The 26846-nt window shown below is 44.9% G+C and overlaps 1 protein-coding gene across 1 annotated transcript in view; it reads left to right on the top strand.

The window, feature by feature from the left end:
• The first annotated feature begins 1379 nt into the window (after nt 1–1379).
• The window catches only part of LOC128687209 (uncharacterized), a 273243-nt gene continuing 247776 nt past the window's right edge, over nt 1380–26846 (top strand). Inside the window, exons 1-2 of the mRNA XM_070098518.1 lie at nt 1380–1818; nt 23076–23250. Of these exons, the coding sequence (XP_069954619.1) occupies nt 1682–1818; nt 23076–23250 (312 nt within the window). The 5' untranslated portion in view covers nt 1380–1681. The remainder of the gene's footprint in view (nt 1819–23075; nt 23251–26846) is intronic.

The raw sequence follows: 26846 nt of genomic DNA on the forward strand, positions 1-26846 counted from the left end.
TGGTGGATAACGTTACTGACAGCAATTAGGGCAGCCTCTATGCAATTTTGCCGTCGTAAATTTTCCTCCTTGACGACTAATCTAGCCTCACTGAACTTCATGAGGTGTTGAGCATCGTATCTCTGTTGGGCACAAGCGTTTTTACGGTCATGGCGGTAGCAGTGTTTTTGTACGGCCTGGTCCTAATATCCAGAGATCTCGCTGGGTCCCACTCGTATACTTTGTCAGACTCCCCACATGTTGTGTATACTCCTGAGCTAGTGCCAGAGTTGTTCTCGAGTTTCCACACTAAGTTTTTAACAGTAGTTGAGGAGCTAGTATTTTAGAGAGGTTAGTTTCAACATCGTTGACCGGTAGAACGATGCATCTGAGAGGTTTTCCTTCTTTGTTAAGGATGCGTGTCCCACGTTTCCTGCGACCACGTATGAAGTGTAATGGGGAAGTGTAGCGAGCTGAATGAACGTGTGATGTATGTACATTCTTCTTCAAGGAACTACAGACTGGAAATTCTGTAAGCTCTCAGCAAGAAACTTGTAACTACCCGTCTTTTAGAATATCGTTATTAGTGGCCATGTTTCTGAGTGCCTGGATGTAGCGGCGTGGAATGAAGAGTCGACCAGGTTCCCGAAATGACTGCTGCAATAAATCCTTATAAAAAATCTTTTATTAAATTCAGTCTCCGAAGTCGTGTTTTTTTTTTTTATCACTGTATCTAACTCGTATTTAGGCTTACCTATGCCGGTGTCAAAATTGAAACCTATTCAGAGTGTTCCGTAGCTGAGTTGTTAGTGCGCTCGGCTCACACACTGAGGACCGTTGTTCGATCCCAGGTATGGGTGAAAACACTGGGTCTGTTTCCTTAAGACACCTGCTGTCCCTGTTCACCTAGCAGTAAATAGGTACCTGGGTGTTAGTTGACTGGTATAGGTCGCATCCTGGGGACAAAATTAACCAAATTTGCCCGAAATGCTCTGCATAACAAGGGACTTTCTATGTAGTACGACAGTATCATGTACTTGTAAATTTAAAGATTATTATTATTATTATTATTATTATTATTATTATTATTATTATTATTATTGTTGTTATTATTATTATTAGTCTGAGTGCTTCACACTCTGTGTCACTTAGAACATAAGAAGAAAAACGCAGTCTGAAGCACTTAGCCGAAGTATCAAATTTACCACTGACATATGGAAGCCTAAATATGATTCGTCATGAACCACAACAATTGTTGCGAGTCTTAGTCACGTGATGACCTGACACTGGAGCTTTAGGTTATGTGACCGATGTCTTTCATTGGTTTACCCTTTCGCCCTTTTAAAATTAAAGATAGCATTCTTTGATGTTACGTAATCTATTACTGGTATATTTTCCTTTTGTGTTTCATCAGGATGTATGCATATTCTGGTGGCAGCCGGGAGAAGTGGGGCGTTGGAGGCAACCGGAGGCGACGTGTTGAAGGCAGCCGGGAAAAGGTGAGGCGCCTGAGACAACCAGAGAAGCTAAAGTGCTGGAGGCAGCCGGGAAGACGTGAGGCGTCAGAGACAACCAAAGCTAAAGGGCTGAGGGCAGCCGGGAAGAGGGGAGGCGTCTGAGGCAACCAGAGAAGCTAAAGCGCTGGAGGCAGCCGGGAAGACGTGTGGTGTTGTAGCAGCAATAGTAGTAACAGAAGGAAGAGATGGGTAGCCACGAGAGACTGGCGTCCCTGGGACCAGCAACACCACGTCGCCTTCCACCAGTTGAGGAGTACAGTACCACAATCAACCATGACCAGTGGAATGATGCTTCAGTAACACCACGCCGTCCTTCAGCAAGGTAACGTACATGTTCACCTACACAAGTTAACATACATACACAATCATGAGTGTTGGTATTAACTCTGCAACTACATAAGTTAATATACATACAATGAATCGGTACAACATATACATTCTGTTGACAGTTGAGTTTAGTGAGGTAGGTTGATGGCTGACAGTGAATGTTGTGAGATAGGTTGATGACTGACAGTGAGTGTAGTGAGGTAGGTTGATGGCTGACAGTGAATGTTGTGAGATAGGTTGATGACTGACAGTGAATGTTGTGAGATAGGTTGATGACTGACAGTGAATGTAGTGAGGTAGGTTGATGGCTGACAGTGAATGTTGTGAGATAGGTTGATGGCTTACAATGAATGTAGTGAGGTAGGTTGATGGCTGACAGTGAATGTTGTGAGGAAGGTTGATGGCTGACAGTGAATGTAGTGAGGTAGGTTGATGGCTGACAGTGAATGTAGTGAGGTAGGTTGATGGCTGACAGTGAATGGTGTGAGATAGGTTGATGACTGACAGTGAATGTAGTGAGGTAGGTTGATGGCTGACAGTGAATGTAGTGAGGTAGGTTGATGGCTGACAGTGAATGTAGTGAGGTAGGTTGATGGCTGACAGTGAATGTAGTGAGGTAGGTTGATGGCTGACAGTGAATGTTGTGAGATAGGTTGATGGCTGACAGTGAATGTAGTGAGGTAGGTTGATGGCTGACAGTGAATGTTGTGAGGTAGGTTGATGGCTGACAGTGAGTGTAGTGAGGTAGGTTGATGGCTGACAGTGAATGTAGTGAGGTAGGTTGATGGCTGACAGTGAATGTAGTGAGGTAGGTTGATGGCTGACAGTGAATGTAGTGAAGTAGGTTGATGGCTGACAGTGAATGTAGTGAGGTAGGTTGATGGCTGACAGTGAATGTAGTGAGGTAGGTTGATGGCTGACAGTGAATGTAGTGAGGTAGGTTGATGACTGACAGTGAATGTTGTGAGATAGGTTGATGGCTGACAGTGAATGTAGTGAGGTAGGTTGATGGCTGACAGTGAATGTAGTGAGGTAGGTTGATGGCTGACAGTGAATGTAGTGAGGTAGGTTGATGGCTGACAGTGAATGTTGTGAGATAGGTTGATGGCTGACAGTGAATGTAGTGAGGTAGGTTGATGGCTGACAGTGAATGTTGTGAGGTAGGTTGATGGCTGACAGTGAGTGTAGTGAGGTAGGTTGATGGCTGATAGTGAATGTTGTGAGATAGGTTGATGGCTGACAGTGAATGTAGTGAGGTAGGTTGATGGCTGACAGTGAATGTTGTGAGGTAGGTTGATGGCTGACAGTGAGTGTAGTGAGGTAGGTTGATGGCTGACAGTGAATGTAGTGAGGTAGGTTGATGGCTGACAGTGAATGTTGTGAGATAGGTTGATGGCTGACAGTGAATGTAGTGAGGTAGGTTGATGGCTGACAGTGAATGTTGTGAGACAGGTTGATGACTGACAGTAAATGTAGTGAGGTAGGTTGATGGCTGACAGTGAATGTAGTGAGGTAGGCTGATGGCTGACAGTGAATGTAGTGAGGTAGGTTGATGGCTGACAGTGAATGTAGTGAGGTAGGCTGATGGCTGACAGTGAATGTAGTGAGGTAGGTTGATGGCTGACAGTGAATGTAGTGAGATAGGGTGATGGCTGACAGTGAATGTTGTGAGATAGGATGATGACTGACAGTGAATGTAGTGAGGTAGGTTGATGGCTGACAGTGAATGTAGTGATAGGTTGATGGCTGACAGTGAATGTAGTGAGATAGGATGATGGCTGACAGTGAATGTAGTGAGATAGGGTGATGGCTGACAGTGAATGTAGTGAGGTAGGTTGATGACTGACAGTGAATGTAGTGAGGTAGGTTGATGGCTGACAGTGAATGGTGTGAGATAGGTTGATGGCTGACAGTGAATGGTGTGAGATAGGTTGATGGCTGACAGTGAATGTAGTGAGGTAGGTTGATGGCTGACAGTGAATGTAGTGAAGTAGGTTGATGGCTGACAGTGAATGTAGTGAGGTAGGTTGATGGCTGACAGTGAATGTAGTGAGGTAGGTTGATGGCTGACAGTGAATGTAGTGAGGTAGGTTGATGACTGACAGTGAATGTTGTGAGATAGGTTGATGGCTGACAGTGAATGTAGTGAGGTAGGTTGATGGCTGACAGTGAATGTAGTGAGGTAGGTTGATGGCTGACAGTGAATGTAGTGAGGTAGGTTGATGGCTGACAGTTGAGTGTAGTGAGGTAGGTTGATGGCTGACAGTGAATGTAGTGAGGTAGGTTGATGGCTGACAGTGAATGTAGTGAAGTAGGTTGATGGCTGACAGTGAATGTAGTGAGGTAGGTTGATGGCTGACAGTGAATGTAGTGAGGTAGGTTGATGGCTGACAGTGAATGTAGTGAGGTAGGTTGATGACTGACAGTGAATGTTGTGAGATAGGTTGATGGCTGACAGTGAATGTAGTGAGGTAGGTTGATGGCTGACAGTGAATGTAGTGAGGTAGGTTGATGGCTGACAGTGAATGTAGTGAGGTAGGTTGATGGCTGACAGTGAATGTTGTGAGATAGGTTGATGGCTGACAGTGAATGTAGTGAGGTAGGTTGATGGCTGACAGTGAATGTAGTGAGATAGGTTGATGGCTGACAGTGAATGTAGTGAGGTAGGTTGATGGCTGACAGTGAATGTAGTGAGGTAGGTTGATGGCTGACAGTGAATGTAGTGAGGTAGGTTGATGACTGACAGTGAATGTTGTGAGATAGGTTGATGGCTGACAGTGAATGTAGTGAGGTAGGTTGATGGCTGACAGTGAATGTAGTGAGGTAGGTTGATGGCTGACAGTGAATGTAGTGAGGTAGGTTGATGGCTGACAGTGAATGTAGTGAGGTAGGTTGATGGCTGACAGTTGAGTGTAGTGAGGTAGGGTTGTGGAAAATATTTTAATTATCCGAAGTTATAGTGCCTAATAGGTGTTTAATATGTTGATATGGGTCAAAAAAATGTATTTGAAAATGGAATAGAACCAACAGGGAAGCTCTGCGCCTGCGCTGATGGGCAGGGGAGAGGTCGAGACAGGGCATCAGGGGAGCAGGAGTGTTTGGAATGGAGTTAAGAGGCTGGGAAAGCATGGAATCAGGAAATTGGCGTTCACGACGGCCTAAGGATTAATATAGGCCTCACTTCATAATAGGAAGTGTCGTAACTGTTCCTGGTGAAGAGTGAGGGAACGTGATTTATGGGAACACCCAGGGCCAGATTACCACATAGGCAAACTAGGCATTTGCCTAGGGCCCCGCGCATTTGGGGGCCCCGCGGTCCAAGGGGTTCAGGGGCTCATCCAAGACTGCGCACATGGTGCAAGTGCAAAGGGGTCCCTACCTAAAAAGTTCAAGTGTTTGGAGAGTAAAATTGATTTTTAAAAATTAATCAAAACAAAAATAAATAATGAAATAAAATAAAATAAAAATAAATAAAGCTAACCATAGATGGCAACACTCAACACGCCTTTGTTTACATCAGAACAGCTGTGTTTTCCCACTAATGGGTGAGTATGGGAGATTCCTCTCCAATTTTCTGTAGTTTATATGATTTGATAGTCTTATGCATGATGCAATGATAACAATAATGGTCAGTGATTTATAAAGGGAATAATAGTGCTGTAGTGGTTATGCTGAATATAATAGGTACATGATGTCACTACTTTAATAGCCTAATCTAGTAATACTATGCTGTCTTGAGTTTATTCTCTTTAAAATGCATGATTTAACAAGATAGTTATAATGGCTGTTGGTAAATGATTTTGGTTGTCTTGATGTACTTTCCCTATTAGATAAGATAAGAGATAAGATTTCGTTCGGATTTTTAACCCCGGAGGGTTAGCCACCCAGGATAACCCAAGAAAGTCAGTGCGTCATCGAGGACTGTCTAACTTATTTCCATTGGGGTCCTTAATCTTGTCCCCCAGGATGCGACCCACACCAGTCGACTAATACCCAGGTACCTATTTGCTGCTAGGTGAACAGGACAACAGGTGTAAGGAAACGTGTCGAAATGTTTCCACCCGCCGGGAATCGAACCCGGGCCCTCCGTGTGTGAAGCGGGAGCTTTAGCCACCAGGCCACCGGGCTCGAATGTATTTAATTAGACCTTAAACAGGCTCACACCGACCCCCCCCACCCCCAAGCTGGAAGGGGTCGCTTCGCTTACCCGTAACTCAAAGGGGCCCCGCCAATGTGAATAGCCTAGGGCCCGGAGACTTCTTAATCCGGCCCTGGGAACACCATAATAAAGTGGTAAAATTAGTGAATAATGGTAGGACCGGTGGTGACTGGTGTGACGCCATGGTGTCCAGGGGAAAATACCCATGATTTAATCATCACTCATCGGTCTCAGATCTTAATGGAGTGACCTCTAATGTGCATAATAATTATGAGACATTAAATCGTCGTGTGAATTGTAATGTAATCGCTGATAATAACACTAAGTTAAGAGAATGTGTAAAGTGAAATAAGTCGCCTTGCTCCGACTGAACACGTGTAGATCTCGTGTTTCCTGTCCTGAGGATAGTGAAGTTTTTATGGAGTCACGACTTCTAAACCGGGACAAACCAACGGATGCCTCATCCTGCTGGAATAAGAACCGTGTTGGTGTAGCAGGACATTGAAATGAGATAGTGAATGGAGGAAATAAGGAGTATCAATCACCCACAGTTAAGTAACCCTTCTAGTTATAGCAGACTGATACTGGCCAGTTAGGTATGTTGTAATTGGATAAGTTATGGGTGATCCAGCTACATCAAGTGACCACCAGAGAATATCTGGTAAGTGGTGGTATTACAGTATACAAGTGTTTTCCCTTGATATATCCATGTGTAACTTACCCCCCCCCCTTCATTCAGTTACACTAATATAAGCTATACAGTCCACAGTTAATTAGTAACGCCGTACTTGTGGGTGCTATCCAATTCATACTGGTCTCGGATAGATATGGGTAAGATTGTGAGGTCAAAGGAGCCACCTACAGTGACCAGGGGTGGCTAAGTTTTCTCGCATATCTACACGGCGTGACTACGGTAAACAATATGGTTGTTGTCTCCCAATGAGATTACTTGTATGAATGTAATGTTGAGGTACATACCGGCAACCCCTTATAAATTTTCCGTAAGGGTAATGGCTGACAGTTGAGTGTAGTGAGGTAGGGTGATGGCTGACAGTTGAGTGTAGTGAGGTAGGGTGATGGCTGACAGTGAATGTAGTGAGGTAGGGTGATGGCTGACAGTTGAGTGTAGTGAGGTAGGTTGATGGCTGACAGTGAATGTAGTGAGGTAGGTTGATGGCTGACAGTGAATGTAGTGAGGTAGGGTAATGGCTGACAGTTGAGTGTAGTGAGGTAGGTTGATGGCTGACAGTGAATGTAGTAAGGTAGGTTGATGACTGACGGTGAATGTAGTGAGGTAGGTTGATGGCTGACAGTTGAGTGCAATGAGTCAGGTTGGTTGATCAGTGTCAAGGCAACGTTACCAAGGTCAGCTAAGGATCAATAACACAGGTTCCGGAGAGTCGCTTATTATTTACCCGCCGTGTGTACCATGCAGGTAGTCACTAATTATGCCGCCCAGGTGAGCAACCCTGACTGGCTTTCTGCAATTTCTCCGACATGTTTATTCTTTCCTTCATAACGTGGGAACGTCTCATCCGATAGTCTTCAACTGTTCTATGCTGGTGTATTGCAACTAGGGGAAGGTTCACGTAAATACTGGCATGTACTGATGTCCTCTGGTCATTATTATATAGATATTCCCTGGTTTGGTTTTCTTGTGATAACGAGAGAGAATTTTTTGATTGGTTTCATGTTTTCAACGTTGATTTATCCTACGTAGAAGAACAAAGACACATTACCGTGGCTGGAACAATACACAAATAACCTGCACATAGGAGAGAAGAGCTTATGACGATGTTTCGCTCCGACTTGGACCATTTACTGAGTCACACTAACAGAAATGATGGTTGGTTGGTAATGTTTGTCAGGAGACAGAACAAGTGTTTCCTGACGCTGGTCTTACTCATATGATGACTCACAGCTGGAGCTTTTGGTCATCTGACCGAGGCCTTACCCTGGCTTGCCCCTCCACCCCTTTAAAAATAATGGTCATAGTTATAGCCATTTTTGTATATACTACAGAAAGGAGAGAAGGAGCCAGTACATATAGGCCAGCTGGCAGGGACGGCCTATATATACTGGACGTAGAAGGCTGGGATTATTTTTTAAGTGTATTTGTGTCAGTTTGTGACTTCGGTAGTTAATGGCTGATGTATCTTGTGAGAACGATGCTCTGGGCACAGAGTCACCAATATACTAACACAGGATACATGGAATCTTTGGATTCTGTGTAATAACTGGAGAATGCCTCTCCCGATAGATTGCAAACCTTTATAGCTGGTTTATTTTTGCTGATTAGTTTAATATCTTTATTATGCACCTCCCCCCCATACCCATCCTGTGGTAGTCAAGGTTACGGAGGTACATAATGTGTCCAGGTCTGGGCCCCACCAAAGTTCTGACAGTTAAACAAGTAACGGCGGTAATTTTGCAGGATGGAGGGAGAGGTGCTGAGATTGCAAGTAGGGAAGGAGGAGGGTTGGTATTAACCTTAATTTGTACGTAAATAATAATAATAATAATACCTGGACCTGGAGTTTACCTGGAGAGAGTTCCGGGGATCAACGCCCCCGCGGCCCGGTCTGTAACCAGGCGTCCTGGTGGATCAGAGCCTGATCAACCAGGCTGTTACTGCTGGCTGCACGCAAACCAACGTATGAGCCACAGCCCGGCTGGTCAGGAACCGACTTTAGGTGCTTGTCCAGTGCCAGCTTGAAGACTGCCAGGGGTTTACCTGGAGAGAGTTCCGGGGGTCAACGCCCCCGCGGCCCGGTCTGAGACCAGGCCTCCTGGTGGATCAGAGCCTGATCAACCAGGCTGTTGCTGCTGGCTGCACGCAAACCAACATACGAGCTACAGCCCGGCTGATCAGGAACTGACTTTAGGTGCTTGTCCAGTGCCAGCTTGAAGACTGCCAGGGGTCTGTTGGTAATCCCCCTTATGTGTGCTGGGAGGCAGTTGAACAGTCTCGGGCCCCTGACACTTATTGTATGGTCTCTTAACGTGCTAGTGACACCCCTGCTTTTCATTGGGGGGATGGTGCATCGTCTGCCAAGTCTTTTGCTTTCGTAATGAGTGATTTTCGTGTGCAAGTTCGGTACTAGTCCCTCTAGGATTTTCCAGGTGTATATAATCATGTATCTCTCCCTCCTGCGTTCCAGGGAATACAGGTTTAGGAACCTCAAGCGCTCCCAATAATTGAGGTGTTTTATCTCCGTTATGCGCGCCGTGAAAGTTCTCTGTACATTTTCTAGGTCGGCAATTTCACCTGCCTTGAAAGGTGCTGTTAGTGTGCAGCAATATTCCAGCCTAGATAGAACAAGTGACCTGAAGAGTGTCATCATGGGCTTGGCCTCCCTAGTTTTGAAGGTTCTCATTATCCATCCTGTCATTTTTCTAGCAGATGCGATTGATACAATGTTATGGTCCTTGAAGGTGAGATCCTCCGACATGATCACTCCCAGGTCTTTGACGTTGGTGTTTCGCTCTATTTTGTGGCCAGAATTTGTTTTGTACTCTGATGACGATTTAATTTCCTCATGTTTACCATATCTGAGTAATTGAAATTTCTCATCGTTGAACTTCATATTGTTTTCTGCAGCCCACTGAAAGATTTGGTTGATGTCTGCCTGGAGCTTTGCAGTGTCTGCAATGGAAGACACTGTCATGCAGATTCGGGTGTCATCTGCAAAGGAAGACACGGTGCTGTGGCTGACATCCTTGTCTATGTCGGATATAAGGATGAGGAACAAGATGGGAGCGAGTACTGTGCCTTGTGGAACAGAGCTTTTCACCGTAGCTGCCTCGGACTTTACTCTGTTGACGACTACTCTCTGTGTTCTGTTAGTGAGGAAATTATAGATCCATCGACCGACTTTTCCTGTTATTCCTTTAGCACGCATTTTGTGCGCTATTACGCCATGGTCACACTTGTCGAAGGCTTTTGCAAAGTCTGTATATATTACATCTGCATTCTTTTTGTCTTCTAGTGCATTTAGGACCTTGTCGTAGTGGTCCAATAGTTGAGACAGACAGGAGCGACCTGTTCTAAACCCATGTTGCCCTGGGTTGTGTAACTGATGGGTTTCTAGATGCGTGGTGATCTTGCTTCTTAGGACCCTTTCAAAGATTTTTATGATATGGGATGTTAGTGCTATTGGTCTGTAGTTCTTTGCTGTTGCTTTACTGCCCCCTTTGTGGAGTGGGGCTATGTCTGTTGTTTTTAGTAACTGTGGGACGACCCCCGTGTCCATGCTCCCTCTCCATAGGATGGAAAAGGCTCGTGATAGGGGCTTCTTGCAGTTCTTGATGAACACAGAGTTCCATGAGTCTGGCCCTGGGGCAGAGTGCATGGGCATGTCATTTATCGCCTGTTCGAAGTCATTTGGCGTCAGGATAACATCGGATAGGCTTGTGTTAATCAAATTTTGTGGCTCTCTCATAAAAAATTCATTTTGATCTTCGACTCTCAGTCTGGTTAGCGGCTTGCTAAAAACTGAGTCATATTGGGACTTGAGTAGCTCACTCATTTCCTTGCTGTCATCTGTGTAGGACCCATCTTGTTTAAGTAGGGGCCCAATACTGGACGTTGTTCTCGATTTTGATTTGGCATAGGAGAAGAAATACTTTGGGTTTCTTTCGATTTCATTTATGGCTTTTAGTTCTTCCCGCGATTCCTGACTCCTAAAGGATTCTTTTAGCTTAAGTTCGATGCTTGCTATTTCTCTGACCAGTGTCTCCCTGCGCATTTCAGATATATTGACCTCTTTTAGCCGCTCTGTTATTCTTTTCCGTCGCCTGTAAAGGGAGCGCCTGTCTCTTTCTATTTTACATCTACTCCTCCTTTTTCTTAGAGGAATAAGCCTTGTGCATACATCGAGTGCCACCGAGTTAATCTGTTCTAGGCATAAGTTTGGGTCTGTGTTGCTTAGTATATCTTCCCAGCTTATATCGGTTAGGACTTGGTTTACTTGGTCCCACTTTATGTTTTTGTTATTGAAGTTGAATTTGGTGAATGCTCCCTCGTGACTAGTCTCATTTTGTCGGTCTGGGGCTCCACGCATACATGTCTGAACCTCAATTATGTTGTGATCTGAGTATATTGTTTTTGATATGGTGACATTTCTTATCAGATCATCATTGTTAGTGAATATGAGGTCTAGTGTATTCTCCAGTCTAGTAGGCTCTATTATTTGCTGGTTTAAATTGAATTTTGTGCAGAGATTTAAAAGCTCGTGTGAGTGTGAGTTTTCATCAGAGCTGCCTCCTGGTGTTATTTCTGCAACAATATTATTTGCTATATTCCTCCATTTTAGGTGCCTTAAGTTGAAATCCCCCAGGAGCAAGATGTTGGGTGCAGGAGCTGGAAGATTTTCCAGACAGTGGTCAATTTTTAACAGCTGTTCCTGGAATTGCTGGGAAGTTGCATCCGGAGGCTTGTAGACTACCACAATGACTAGGTTTTGGTTCTCGACCTTTACTGCTAAAACTTCCACTACATCATTTGAGGCATTAAGCAGTTCTGTGCAAACAAGTGACTCTGCAATGTACAGGCCAACCCCCCCCTTTTGCCTGTTCACTCTGTCACATCTGTATAGGTTGTAACCTGGGATCCATATTTCGTTGTCCAAGTGATCCTTTATGTGGGTCTCAGTGAAAGCCGCGAACATTGCCTTTGCCTCTGCAAGCAGTCCACGGATGAAAGGTATTTTGTTGTTTGTTGCTGGCTTTAGACCCTGTATATTTGCAAAGAAGAATGTTATCGGACTGGTGGTATTGTTGGTACTGGGGGGGGATTTTTTTTCCGGCATTAGTATCTGTATCTGTTGGTTTGGAGTGGAGGCCATCGACTGTGGTTCCACTCCAGGAATGACTGGATTTGGTGTACGATTTCTGCCATTTCCTGCCAGTTTTTTTTCCTTCCTGGCACTAAAAAACCTCTCCCTCTTGAGTGGCTGTGGCTACCCAGGTTTTCCCATGGCCTGGATGTTTTGTATCTTTTTGTCCCCTTTAGATGGTATGCCTGGCAATTTAAGTTATAGCACAGTCTTTCCTGTACTGAAGAGGTACACATTTCAGGGTGAAAAAGCTTACAGGAAGGGAGTTTGCATTTTCCTGTTGTCATATGGACATGACATTTTCTAGGGTGGTCATAGTTGCATGTCCCATCTGTTTTTCCAGATTTCCCATGCCAGCAGATACCAAGTGCATAGTATGTGCACAGGCTTGGTTTCCGTTTGCCTTGGGTTTCTGTGACTGTATTCCCTGTTGGTGCATGTTTCCCTGTCTTATTCCTATCCTCCCTAGCACCAACAATGGAGCTCCCACCAGTTGTTTTTGGTAATTTATCCTCACTATTGCTATTGGAGTCCTCTTGTTTGCTATTTCCTGCGGTATTTCTAGTTTGCAATATTGGTTTTATCTTATCTTTGACTACACTTGTTTCCCTACTATGGCTCCTGTCCTCTATGAGGTCATTTATATGTATTCCTTCCTGCGTATAATTCCCGACTACCTGGACAAAATCTCCAGCTTCACCATTACTGTCTCCCAGGACAGTATCTCCAGCTTCACCATTTCTGTCTCCCAGGACAGCACCTCCAGCTTCACCATTACTGTCTCCCAGGACAGCACTATCAGCCCCACATTTACTGACTACCAGGACATCACCTCCAGCCTTACAGTTTGTGACTACATGGCCAGTATCAAGGGCAGTACCATTCAGCCCAGACTTTTTATGTTCCCATCTGTTGTAGAAAGCTTCCAGGTTTTCTATGAAAGCAGCTTTGATGTTGTCCTCTTTTAATACCCTTGTGATTTTAGTCCACAGATTTTCCTCATTTGGGCATACCCAAAAACACTTCTCTGTTTTAATACTGCTTGTAGCTAGTTCTGGGATATCTGCACAAGGAGCGTGACACCAATTTCCACAAAAATGACAATTTATCCATGTGGAAGCCCGTTTGTTTGACTGACCACAGACTACACACAGCTTCATAATGATGTGAATGGTTGATTTACTGCAATTCTACTAGCAACCTCTTGAATATTATATTAATAACCTTAAATGAAGCTCTAGCTATTTGTATTTCTGTTTCTAACTCTTTTTGTATATTGGACAGCTTACCGTCACGTTCCTGATTTTTAATGTTTGTGTTTATAAGGGCGCCTACAAACCCATCCGTTTACAGTCTGCTTTATTGTCCAACGAAACTGTTTGAAACCAGTCCCGGGTTCGGACCAGTCAAGGGTTCGGACCAGTCGATCTGCTCTGATCAGTGGGTCAATTATTTAAAACATACTGGTCGGTGATTTGAGCTAACACATGAAGGATCTACTGGAAATTATCTACCCGAGTAATATGTGATTTGACTGATACAAAAGTATAACTTGCGTGTTGAAGAGCCGGTGATATCTGGCAGCTCCTACAATGACGTACAGTCGACCTCTTTGTTTATCAATCGCTGTATCTGGCTTTTCTATTTTTGTTTTTTCCGTCTCCACCACAATAAATGCTATATTATCACTATAGTTGACTGGTGCAAATTTTGGAGGAAGGACGCTTTTTCTGGGGTCTGTTGGTAATCCCCCTTATGTATGCTGGAAGGCAGTTGAACAGTCTCGGGCCCCTGACACTTATTGTATGGTCTCTTAACGTGCTAGTGACACCCCTGCTTTTCATTGGGGGGATGTTGCATCGTCTGCCAAGACTTTTGCTTTCGTAGTGAGTGATTTTCGTGTGCAAGTTTGGTACTAGTCCCTCTAGGATTTTCCAGGTGTATATAATCATGTATCTCTCCCGCCTGCGTTCCAGGGAATACAGGTTTAGGAACCTCGAGCGCTCCCAGTAATTGAGGAGTTTTATCTCCGTTATGCGCGCATTGAAGTTTCTCTGTACATTTTCTAGGTCAGCAATTTCACCTGCCTTGAAAGGTGTTGTTAGTGTGCAGCAATATTCCAGCCTAGACAGAACAAGTGACCTGAAGAGTGTCATCATGGGCTTGGCATCCCTAGTTTTGAAGGTTCTCATTATCCATCCTGTCATTTTTCTATTATTATTATTATTATTATAATCAAGGGGGAAGCGTTAAACCCGGAGGATTATACAGCGCCTGGGGGGGGGGGCATGTGGAAGGCATTCAGGCTTAATTCGGGGAACTGGAGCACAGATCCAATTCCCTAAATCAAGAGCCCCTCACCAACATCAAGGAACCTTCCTTGAGGGGGTCATTTTTCTAGCAGATGCGATTGATACAATGTTATGGTCCTTGAAGATGAGATACTCCGACATGATCACTCCCAGGTCTTTGACGTTGGTGTTTCACTCTATTTTGTGGCCAGAATTTGTTTTGTACTCTGATGAAGATTTAATTTCCTCGTGTTTACCATATCTGAGTAATTGAAATTTCTCATCGTTGAACTTCATATTGTTTTCTGCAGCCCACTGAAAGATTTGGTTGATGTCCTCCTGGAGCCTTGCAGTGTCTGCAATGGAAGACACTGTCATGCAGATTCGGGTGTCATCTGCAAAGGAAGACACGGTGCTGTGGCTGACATCCTTGTCTATGTCGGATATGAGGATGAGGAACAAGATGGGAGCGAGTACTGTGCCTTGTGGAACAGAGCTTTTCACCGTAGCTGCCTCGGACTTTACTCTGTTGACGACTACTCTCTGTGTTCTGTTAGTGAGGAAATTATAAATCCATCGACCGACTTTTCCTGTTATTCCTTTAGCACGCATTTTGTGCGCTATTACGCCATGGTCACACTTGTCGAAGGCTTTTGCAAAGTCTGTATATATTACATCTGCATTCTTTTTGTCTTCTAGTGCATCTAGGACTTTGCTCTTCGATACAACACAATAAGTGTTTTAAAGGCCCAAGACTGTTCAACTGCCTCCCAGCACACATCAGGGGGATTACCGATAGACCCCTGGCTGTCTTCAAGCAGGCAATGGACAAGCACCTAAAGTCAGTACCTGACCAGCCGGGCTGTGGTTTGTACGTTGGATTGTGTGCGGCCAGCAGCAACAGCCGAGTTGATCAGGCTCTAATCCACCATGAGGCCTGGTCACAGACCGAGCCGTGGGGACGTTGAACCCCAGAACTCTCTCCAGGTAAATTCCAGGTAGTGGGGTTGAACTCCAGGAGCCAGTTGTTGGACCAGGCCTGCAGCCTGTCCCGATCCCTTTGTAGTTCTGCCTGGTCGTCGTGTGTGTGTGTGTGTGTGTGTGTGTGTGTGTGTGTGTGTACTCACCTATTTGTGGTTGCAGGGGTCGAGTCCTAGCTCCTGGCCCCGCCTCTTCACCGGTTGCTACCGGTTGTAGTTCTGCCTGGTCGTCGTGTGTGTGTGTGTGTGTGTGTGTGTGTGTGTGTGTGTGTGTGTGTGTGTGTGTGTGTGTGTGTGTGCGTGCGCGTGTGTGTGTGTGTGTGTGTGTTTATTCGCCTATTTGTACTCGCTTATTTATGGTTGCAGGGGTCGATTCATAGCTCCTGGCCCCGCCTCTTCACTGATCGCTACTAGGATCAGTGTGTGCATGTTAGTTACCATTTGGTCCTAAGCACATGTCGATTAGACACTAGGCCTGTTGTATGTGCATGCGTGTGTGTGTGTATGTGTGTGTGTGTGTGTGTGTGTGTGTGTGTGTGTGTGTGTGTGTGTGTGTGTGTGTGTGTGTGTGTACTCACCTATTTGTGGTTGCAGGGGTCGAGTCATAGCTCCTGGCCCCGCCTCTTCACTGGTTGCTACTAGGTCCTCTCTCTCCCTGCTCCATGAGTTTTATCATACCTCGCCTTAAAACTATGTATGGTTCCCACCTCCACTACGTCACTTTCTAGGCTATTCCAAGGCCTGACTACTCTATGACTGAAGAAATACTTCCTAACATCCCTTTGATTCATCTGAGTCATCAACTTCCAGTTGTGACCTCTTGTGTCTGTGTCCCATCTCTGGAACATCCCGTCTTTGTCCACCTTGTCTATTCTGTGCAGTATTTTATATGTCGTTATCATGTCTCCCCTGACCATCCTGTCCTCCAGTGTCGTCAGGCCGATTTCCCTCAACCTTTCTTCATAGGACAATCCCCGTAGCTCTGGGACTAGTCTTGTTGCAAACCTTTGCACTTTCTCTAATTTCTTGACGTGCTTGACTAGGTGTGGATTCCAAACTGGTGCTGCATACTCCAGTATGGGCCTGACGTAAATGGTATACAGAGCCTTGAACGATTCCTTACTGAGGTATCGGAACGCTATCCGTACGTTTGCCAGACGCCTGTATGCTGCAGCAGTTATCTGATTGATGTGCGCCTCAGGAGATATGCTCGGTGTTATACTCACCCCCAGATCTTTTTCCTTGAGTGAGGTTTGCAGTCTTTGGCCATCTAAACTACATTGTGTCTGCGGTCTTCTTTGCCCTTCCCCAATCTTCATGACTTTGCATTTGGCAGGGATAAACTCAAGGAGCCAGTTGCTGGACCAGGCTTGTAGCCTGTCCAGGTCTCTTTGTAGTCCTGCCTGATCCTCGTCCGATTTGATTCTTCTCATTAACTTCACATCATCTGCAAACAAGGACACTTCTGAGTATATCCCTTCTGTTATGTCATTCACATATACCAAAAACAGCACAGGTCCTAGGACTGGCCCCTGTGGAACCCCGCTTGTCACAGGCGCCCACTCTGACACCTCGTCATGTACCATGACTCGTTGTTGCCTCCCTGTCAGGTATTCTCTGATCCATTGCAGTGCCTTTCCTGTTATGTGTGCCTGATCCTCTAGCTTTTGCAGTAACCTCTTGTGAGGAACTGTGTCGAAGACCTTCTTGCAGTCCAAAAAATGCAGTCGATCCACCCCTCTCTCTCTTGTCTTACTTCTGTCACCTTGTCATAAAACTCCAGTAGGTTTGTGACACAGGATTTTCCTTCCCTGAAACCGTGCTGGTTGTCAATTATACACTTGTTTCTTTCCAGGTGCTCCACCACTCTCCTCCTGATGATCTTCTCCATGACTTTGCATACTATACACGTTAGTGATACAGGTCTGTAGTTTAATGCCTCATGTCTGTCTCCCTTTTTAAAAATTGGGACACATTTGCCATCTTCCATACCTCAGGGAGTTGCCCAGTTTCAATGGATGTGTTGAAGATCTTTGTTAATGACACACACAGCATCTCTGCTCCTTCTCTAAGGACCCATGGAGAGATGTTGTCTGGTCCCACTGCCTTTGAGGTGTCAAGTTCACATAGCAGCTTCTTCATCTCCTCCTTGGTTATGTGTACCTCATCCAGCACTTGTTGGTGTACCCCCCTATTCTGATTTCTTGGAGTCCTACTGGTTTCCACTGTAAATACTTCTTTTAATCTCGTGTTGAGCTCCTCACATACCTCTCGGTCGTTTCTTGTGAACTTCCCATCACCCTTCCTCAGTCTGATTACCTGGTCCTTGACTGTTGTTTTCCTCCTGATGTGGCTATACAACAGCTTCGGGTCAGACTTGACTTTCGATGCTATGTCATTTTCATATTGTCGTTGAGCCTCCCTTCTTATCAGTGCATATTCGTTTCTGGCTTTCGGTTAATCTCTTTATTTTCCTGAGTTCTTTGTCTTCTGTACCTTTTCCATTCTCTAGTACACCTAGTTTTTGCCTCCCTACACCTTTGGGTGAACCAAGGACTCGTTCTGTTCTTCCCATTATTTCTGTTTCCCATGGGAACAAACCTCTCCTCTGCCTCCTTGCATTTTGTTGTCACATAGTCCATCATTTCTTGTACTGGTTTTCCTGTCAGTTCCCTCTCCCAGTGAAAGTCTTGCAGGAAGCTCCTCATGCCTGAGTAGTTCCCCCTTTTGTAGTTTGGTTTTTCCCATCCTATTCCTGCTACTCTCTCCACTTGAAGCTCAACTATGTAGTCAAAGCACTGTACCACATGATCATTAGCTCCTAGGGGCATTTTTTACATGATATCCTCGATATCCGAACTACTCAAGGTGAATACAAGGCCCAGTCTTACTGGATCATCCTCACCTCTCTCTCTGGTAGTGTCTCTAACATGTTGATGCATGAGGTTTTCCAGTACCACATCCATCATCTTGGCTCTCCATGTTTCAGGACCCCCATGGGGCTCCAGGTTTTCCCAGTCAATCTCCTTGTGATTGAAATCACCCATAACTAGGAACTTTGCTCCCCCATGTGTGCTCTTCTGGCCACCTCGGCTAGTGTGTCGACCATTGCTCTGTTGCTCTCATCGTATTCTTCTGATGGCCTCCTGCAATTCTGTGGTGGGTTGTACATTACTGCAATTATCACTTTATGTCCCTCAGACTGGATTGTTCCTACTAAGTAGTCCCTTTCACCCGTGCCATGCATTCCTTTCATTTTCTCAAAACCCCACTGGTTTTTAATGAGCAGTGCAACTCCTCCCCCTCTCCTCCCCCTCTCCTCCCTCTGTCTTTCCTGAAGATTTGATATCCGGGTGGAAAGATTGCATCTGTTATAATTCTAGTTAGTTTTGTTTCTGCGAGTGCTATTATGTCTGGGGATGTCTCCTTGATTCTTTCGTGCCACTCCTCACACTTATTTGTTATTCCATCTGCATTTGTATACCACACCTTCAACTTCTTTTCTAAGACTGTGGTCTGGGGATTATATTGGGGTTGTGGAAGTGGGAGACCTGATAAGGAACTATGGGTGGTTGCTGTGGGGGTGGAGTTTGTAATGCAGTGGGTGGGGGCATTGGATATGGCATGGGTGTTTTGGTTTAGAATGTTTGGTTGCACTGGAGTTGACCTGGTTGGGGGGCTTCTATAGGAAGTTGTGAGGGAGGCTTTATTTGATCTTCTTCCTGGGTCTGGGATCTCCTGTCTGTCTCCTCCATCTCCTCTCTTTCCTCCTTTTGCCTTTGTACCATCTCTCATATTCTGCCTTTCTTCTTGTGTTCTGTCGCAGTCGAGATACACCTTCCTGTATGCCGGCATGTCCCTTAATCTTGCTTTCTCCTGCAGGATCCTGTTCCGAGTCAATTCTGCCTTGAAAGTCACTTTCACTGGCCGGGTTCTTCTTGCAAAACCCCCTATTCTCCAAAAATTTTCCAGCTGGGTCATGTCATCTTCTCCTATTGCTTTTAAGATGCTTTCAATTGCTTTTTTCCCCCTTTTTTCTTGCTTCATATGTTTCCCCTTCAACTTCCTGGAGCCCATACACAAAGACTGACCTCTCTCTTTCATTCTCCCACTGTGTATCCTTGTGTATCCACTCATTCAATTTAATTTCCTCCATTGCAGCTTTCCTTTCTTCAGTTTCACTATCTATTATACTTGGGCTCAGTGGCCTGTCATTTTCCCTTCTCGGCTTTCCCTGGGCTCTGCTGTGGTCTGTTAGGGCCTCCACATATAGCTTAGCTATTTCATTTACTACAGTCCCCTCTGATAGAGCTTCTACATGTAGTTTTGCTCCTTCTTTCCCTGCAGTCCCCTTATTTGTGACTGAGGTAGCAGTCTCTGATGTCATTCCCAAAATGTTCTTTAGTTCTTTAGGCTGTTTCAGATTTTTCAGTTCCTCTTCTAATCTCTGTATCCTAGCCTCTGCTGCTATGACTTGCATCTCCCAATTCTTGCTTTCCATATCTATCCTCTCTTCCATTCTCATGCTAAGTTCTTCTAGTTTCTTTTCCCATTCATGTTCCCTTTTTGTGAGCTCTGCTGCCCAATCTTCCTTTGCAGATTCATCCTCCTGTCCCTTGGTTTTCCTTCCTGCTCTCTGGCAGCCCATTTTTTTTATTTTGATTGCCTCAGAATGGAAAACTTATGTAATTCCGTGTGTTAGGTTAGTAGTGTGTTTGTCCGAGTGTGGGGGAGGGGGAAGGTAGAGGAGGAACTGTGGACAGTGGCTATGTGGGAGAGAGGTGGGGAGGGGGATTTAGGGGAGAATATGGGGAGTGAGAAGGAGGGAGAAGCAAGGGGGAGAATGGGAGAGGGGGGGAAAGAGAGGTGGGGAGGAGGGTGAATGAGAGAGGGGGGATCAGGGGAAGGAGTGAGAGGATGGTGGGGGAGGGGGGAGTGTATGTGTGTGTCTGTATATGTGGATGGGTGTGTGTGTGTGTGTGTGTAGAATTATGTGTGGAATTATGTGTGGGTTTATTAAGTGTCTGAAAAGTAGGTGGAATTGTGTGTTGGAGTTTTATGTGGTCTCAGTGGTCCCTTACCTGACCACAGCCTCTTGTGACCTGACCCCCACCCTCCTGTGACTAGACCCGCACCTACTTACAATGCTGCCCTCTATGCTTTAACTATGGAAAATTTTCTAGGGTGCTTATCTGTATGTACCTCAACATTATATACATACAAGTAATCTCATTGGGAGACAACCATATTGTTTACCGTAGTCACCCCGTGTAGACATGTGAGAAAACTTAACCACCTCTGGTCACTACAGGTGGTCCCTTCGACCTCACAATCTTATCCATATCTATCCGAGACCAGTATGGATTGGATAGCACCCACAAGTACGGTGCTACTAATTAATTGTGGACTGTATAGATTATATTAGTTTAGCTGAATGAAGGGGGGGTATACCTGGAGTTTACCTGGAGAGAGTTTCGGGGGTCAACGCCCCCGCGGCCCGGTCTGTGACCAGGCCTCCTGGTGGATCAGCGCCTGATCAACCAGGCTGTTGCTGCTGGCTGCACGCAAACCAACATACGAGCCACAGCCCGGCTGATCAGGAACTGACTTTAGGTGCTTGTCCAGTGCCAGCTTGAAGACTGCCAGGGGTCTGTTGGTAATCCCCCTTATGTGTGCTGGGAGGCAGTTGAACAGTCTCGGGCCCCTGACACTTATTGTATGGTCTCTTAACGTGCTAGTGACACCCCTGCTTTTCATTGGGGGGATGGTGCATCGTCTGCCAAGTCTTTTGCTTTCATAGTGAGTGATTTTCGTGTGCAAGTTCGGTACTAGTCCCTCTAGGATTTTCCAGGTGTATATAATCATGTATCTCTCCCTCCTGCGTTCCAGGGAATACAGGTTTAGAAACCTCAAGCGCTCCCAGTAATTGAGGTGTTTTATCTCCGTTATGCGTGCCGTGAAAGTTCTCTGTACATTTTCTAGGTCGGCAATTTCACCTGCCTTGAAAGGTGCTGTTAGAGTGCAGCAATATTCCAGCCTAGATAGAACAAGTGACCTGAAGAGTGTCATCATGGGCTTGGCCTCCCTAGTTTTGAAGGTTCTCATTATCCATCCTGTCATTTTTCTAGCAGATGCGATTGATACAATGTTATGGTCCTTGAAGGTGAGATCCTCCGACATAATCACTCCCAGGTAGGATACACCTGGATACATCCATCAAGGAAAAACATTTGTACATAATCCCACCATTTACCAGATGTTCTCTGGTGGTCACTTGATGTAGCTGGATCACTCATAACCTATCCAATTACAACATAACATAACTGGCCAGCATGAGTCTGTTATAACTAGAAGGGTTACTTAACTGTGGGTGATTGATACTCCTTATTTCCTCCATTCACCATCTCATTTCGATGTCCTGCCACACCGACACGGTTCTCATTCCGGCAGGACGAGGTATCCGTCGGTTTGTCCCGGTTTAGAAGTCGTGATTCCATAAATCTTCATTATCCCCGGTACGAGAGTCACACGTTCACTCGGAGCAGGGCGCTCTATTTCACATCCCGCATTCTCTTAACTCAATGTTATTATCACTGATTACATTACCATTCACAAGACGATTTAACGTCTCATAACTATTATACACGTTAGAGATCACTCCATTAAGATCTGAGACCGATGAGTGATGATTAAACCAAGGGTAATTTTCCCCGGGACACAGTCCATGGTGACACGCCAGTCACTCATTTTACCACTCTATTACCATGGTCCCGTAAATCACGTTCCCTCACTCTCCACCAGGAACAGTTACGACACTTCCTATTATGAAATGAGGCCTATATTAATCCTTAGGCCGCCGTGAATGCCAATTTCGTGGTTCCATGCTTTCCCAGCTTCCTCACCACATTCAAAACAATCCGCCTCTGTCATGGCCCGAGTCGCCCCAAACCGCCCCGCACATCCGCGCATGCGCAAAGGGAACTCTTGGTTCTACTCTATTTTCAAATACATTTTTGACCCATATAGACACATTAAACACCTATTAGGCACTATAGTTTCGGAAAATTAAAATATTTTCCACATTTACTACCACCTAGGCTTATAGTAACTTACTTGCCTTGTTCCATAGATTACCAATTGCTATTCCTTATTGAGTACTTGAGTGCCTATTCTTTATCGTGCTAGGAGAGTTGGACTGTTCACAATCAGCTTGGTGGTTAATTGGAACCCAGAACCCCACACACAAACAGCCACTCATAGGTAATTACAGTACTTGCAATGCAGCTGTAGCAGCCTGTAGATTGTCCAGCTCGATGTGATGTCCTGGCGTAGATCTACCTCAATTTCTTCTCGTTATATAATGTACACTATTCACTGTATTTCTTTCACTGGTCACACGATTGTTTCACTTTATTATCTTTCTTGGGTGACACGTGGCAACGTCGCCTGAGCCCTGCCCGCTCTGAATGCGCCACCACATGTCACTTTTTTGATCTGTCTAGATCACTTACAAAATTGTGGCTCTCCCCACACTTATGTGGCTCAGGGCTAATTGTAAATCACTTCAAGGAATTGTTCACTACCCTGACACACTTAGCGACCCTTGCAGTACACTTGGGTAGCCTTCAAAAGCACTTATATTCGCGGAGCACGGAAGGTGTGACTCGCACACGCTGTGTACTTACTGTGTACTCACCTAATTGTGTTTGCAGGGGTCGATACTCAGCTCCTGGCCCCGGTGTGTGTGTGTGTGTGTTTGCGTGTGTGTACTCACCTAGGTGTGGTTGTGGGGGTCGATTCACAGCTCCTGGCCCCTGTGTGTGTGTTTGTGGTATGAGTGAGAAGTTGTATTTATTAATCATTGGTATCTACAAACCATGCCAAAAAGTATACTGTATGTATACCCAGTATACTTAATCACTTACAAAAAAAGTGATGCATTAAGAGAGCAATAAGGGTGCATAACGTTCCATTGTTTCCGACAGGAGTGCTGGAGATCAGAGCTGGCAGCGAGCTGTGAGCACACAGTCCATTTCAACGGTAGAGGGCGCTACCATCAACCACAACAACATGTACTTTGATCCCTTCCATAACTACAAGGTCAATGATCTTACCAGCTACACCATAAACGACCAGCGATGGATCTTACAGAGGTCAGCAGTGAGAACTAATACTTCAGTACTAGTAAAAATAATTATAATGATAATATTTTTTTTCTACAAGTACATGATACAATTTATAGAGACCACAGCTGTCATCAATTACTTACTACTATATAGAAAGCCCCTGGTTATGCTGAGCATTTTGTCAATTTTGTCCCCAGGATTCGACCCACATCAGTCCACTAACACCCAGGTATCTACTTACTGGTAGGTGAACAGGGACGGCAGGTGTAAGGTGACTAACACCCAGATACCTACTTACTCCCAGGTGAACATGGACAACAGTTGTTTTAAGGAAACACATCCTAATGCTTCCACCCGTACCGGGAATCTGTGGAAATTTTGTTATTTTCCTAGATTCAGCATGAGTAAATATGAATAATATAATAATTGTGACGCTGATTTGACTCTTCAAGAAATTTTGTGTATGTGCAGCGGCGGCGGAGTGATGCAGGAGGACGCCAGACTAACATTATGTGTGGGCGCTGCTTGTGGTGAAATCATTTAGTAATCTGGCATCATCGAGGCCATAAATGAATGGATTGGCTTCAAACTATAATTAATAAGTACTGGAATGTCCCATGTTAAAGAATAGGGACAGACAATTTGAGGGGGCCTCTAGAAATAAATGTTGATAGTACAAATGATAACTATCGCCATACAACACATCCAGGATATATGCCATTAGTCCTTTTATTTAACTTTCTGGTTGGCCAGTAGGATTTAGTTTGTTAGGTAGGCTTTGTGGGGTGATCAAACTACAATATAAACGGTAAGTAGTAATATAAATTTAATAATTACCTAACTTTTGGTACATATGTACCGGGCTATGGTTTGTACGTCGGGTTGTGTTCGGCCAACAGTAACAGCCTGGTTGATCAGGCCCTGATCCACCATGAGGCCTGGTCACAAACCGGGTCGCGGGGGCGATGACCCCCGAAACTCCTTGCAGGTAAATTCTAAGTGTCAATTAGATAATTCTTACCGTGTGTGTATTAGTGTTCGCATTAATCCTGTCTGGAGATCGTCTCATTTAATTTTCATACAATCAACACTGTTTTATAATTTACAATTATAGATATTAATGTTTAATATTGTAATTATTAAGTTAATTCAGGTGAAGCTTGTTTGTGAGAGTTGTGAAGGAGTGAGAGTCCTGTGACACACTCTAAGTCCCACTTATCTCACCCAAATTACTTACATTTAACAATTCAAGTAATACCCTGTAAACCTCGTGCAAGTAATTTCTCACAGATCAAACCATGGACCTCAGTGTGAGAGGCGAGTGCGCTACCAACACAGCTATGGAACACATAATAAATTACTCATATATGCGGTCTCTAAGGGATGATAAAGAATAAATTTAGGAATTACAAGGAATACATGAGAACTGCTTAGCTTATTAATACACTTTTTGTAACACCGTGAAATTTACTTGTTGAAGGATTTACAGATCAGGTTTAGGCTTGATGAAGCTCCTCGAGTGTGAAACATGCTCCTAAATACCTCAGTAATTGATAAATTAGACACATTTGTAACAATTGGGGTATCTATATTGAGGACACGTTTCGCCACACAGTGACTTCATCAGTCCTATACAAAAAATAATTGTGAAGAACTAAAGGAGTGAGGTAATGATTACATCGACTCCAGGCTGAGGGACTGATTACCTCAAAGGTCTTCTGATCTTCACGATTCTTCTTTATATAAGACTGATGAAGCCACTGTGTGGCGAAACGTTTCCTCAATATAAATACCCCAAGTGAAACAATGTGTCTAATTTATCAACATGACTGGGTGTTTAACCAGTGTTAATACAAGACTGACTACTGTTTAATATGTTTATTATACACACCAGACCCATCCTGTGGTGTGGGTGGTACATAATGGGTCCAGGGACTGTACCTCAGCACTACAGAGGTACATAATGGGTCCAGGGACTGTACCTCAACATTACAGAGGTACATAATGGTCCAGGGACTGTACCTCAACATTACAGAGGTACATAATGGGTCCAGGGACTGTACCTCAACATTACAGAGGTACATAATGGGTCCAGGGACTGTACCTCAACATTACAGAGGTACATAAAGGGTCCCGGGACTGTACCTCAACATTACAGTGGTACATAATGGGTCCAGGGACTGCACCTCAACATTACAGTGGTACATAATGGGTCCAGGGACTGTACCTCAACATTACAGAGGTACATAATGGGTCCAGGGACTGTACCTCAACATTACAGAGGTACATAATGGGTCCAGGGACTGTACCTCAACATTACAGAGGTACATAAAGGGTCCCGGGACTGTACCTCAACATTACAGTGGTACATAATGGGTCCAGGGACTGCACCTCAACATTACAGTGGTACATAATGGGTCCAGGGACTGTACCTCAACATTACAGAGGTACATAATGGGTCCCGGGACTGTACCTCAACATTACAGTGGTACATAATGGGTCCAGGGACTGCACCTCAACATTACAGTGGTACATAATGGGTCCAGGGACTGTACCTCAACATTACAGAGGTACATAATGGGTCCCGGGACTGTACCTCAACATTACAGTGGTACATAATGGGTCCAGGGACTGCACCTCAACATTACAGTGGTACATAATGGGTCCAGGGACTGTACCTCAACATTACAGAGGTACATAATGGGTCCAGGGACTGTACCTCAACATTACAGTGGTACATAATGGGTCCAGGGACTGCACCTCAACATTACAGAGGTACATAATGGGTCCAGGGACTGCACCTCAACATTACAGAGGTACATAATGGGTCCAGGGACTGCACCTCAACATTACAGAGGTACATAATGGGTCCAGGGACTGCACCTCAACATTACAGAGGTACATTATGGGTCCAGGGACTGTACTTCAACATTACAGAGGTACATAATGGTCCAGGCACCGTACCTCAACATTACAGTGGTACATAATGGGTCCAGGGACTGCACCTCAACATTACAGAGGTACATAATGGGTCCAGGGACTGCACCTCAACATTACAGAGGTACATTATGGGTCCAGGGACTGTACCTCAACATTACAGAGGTACATAATGGTCCAGGCACCGTACCTCAACATTACAGAGGTACATAATGTCCAGGGACTGTACCTCAACATTACAGAGGTACATAATGGTCCAGGGACTGTACATCAACATTACAGAGGTACATAATGGTCCAGGGACTATACCTCAACGTTACAGAGGTACATAATGGTCCAGGGACTCTACCTCAACATTACAGAGGTACATAATGGTCCAGGGACTGTACCTCAACATTACAGAGGTACATAATGGGTTCCGGGACTGTACTTCATTACAGAGGTACATAATGGGTCCAGGGACTATACCTCAACGTTACAGAGGCACATAATGGACCAGGCACTGTACCTCAACATTACAGAGGTACATAATGGTCCAAGGACTGTACCTCAACATTACAGAGGTACATAATGGTCCAGGGACTGTACCTCAACATTACAGAGGTACATAATGGTCCAGGGACTGTACCTCAACATTACAGAGGTATATAGTGGGTCCAGGGACTGTACCTCAACATTACAGAGATACATAAT

The sequence above is a fragment of the Cherax quadricarinatus genome, chromosome 62 (genome assembly GCF_038502225.1).
Source record: "Cherax quadricarinatus isolate ZL_2023a chromosome 62, ASM3850222v1, whole genome shotgun sequence".
Lineage (NCBI taxonomy): Eukaryota > Metazoa > Arthropoda > Malacostraca > Decapoda > Parastacidae > Cherax > Cherax quadricarinatus.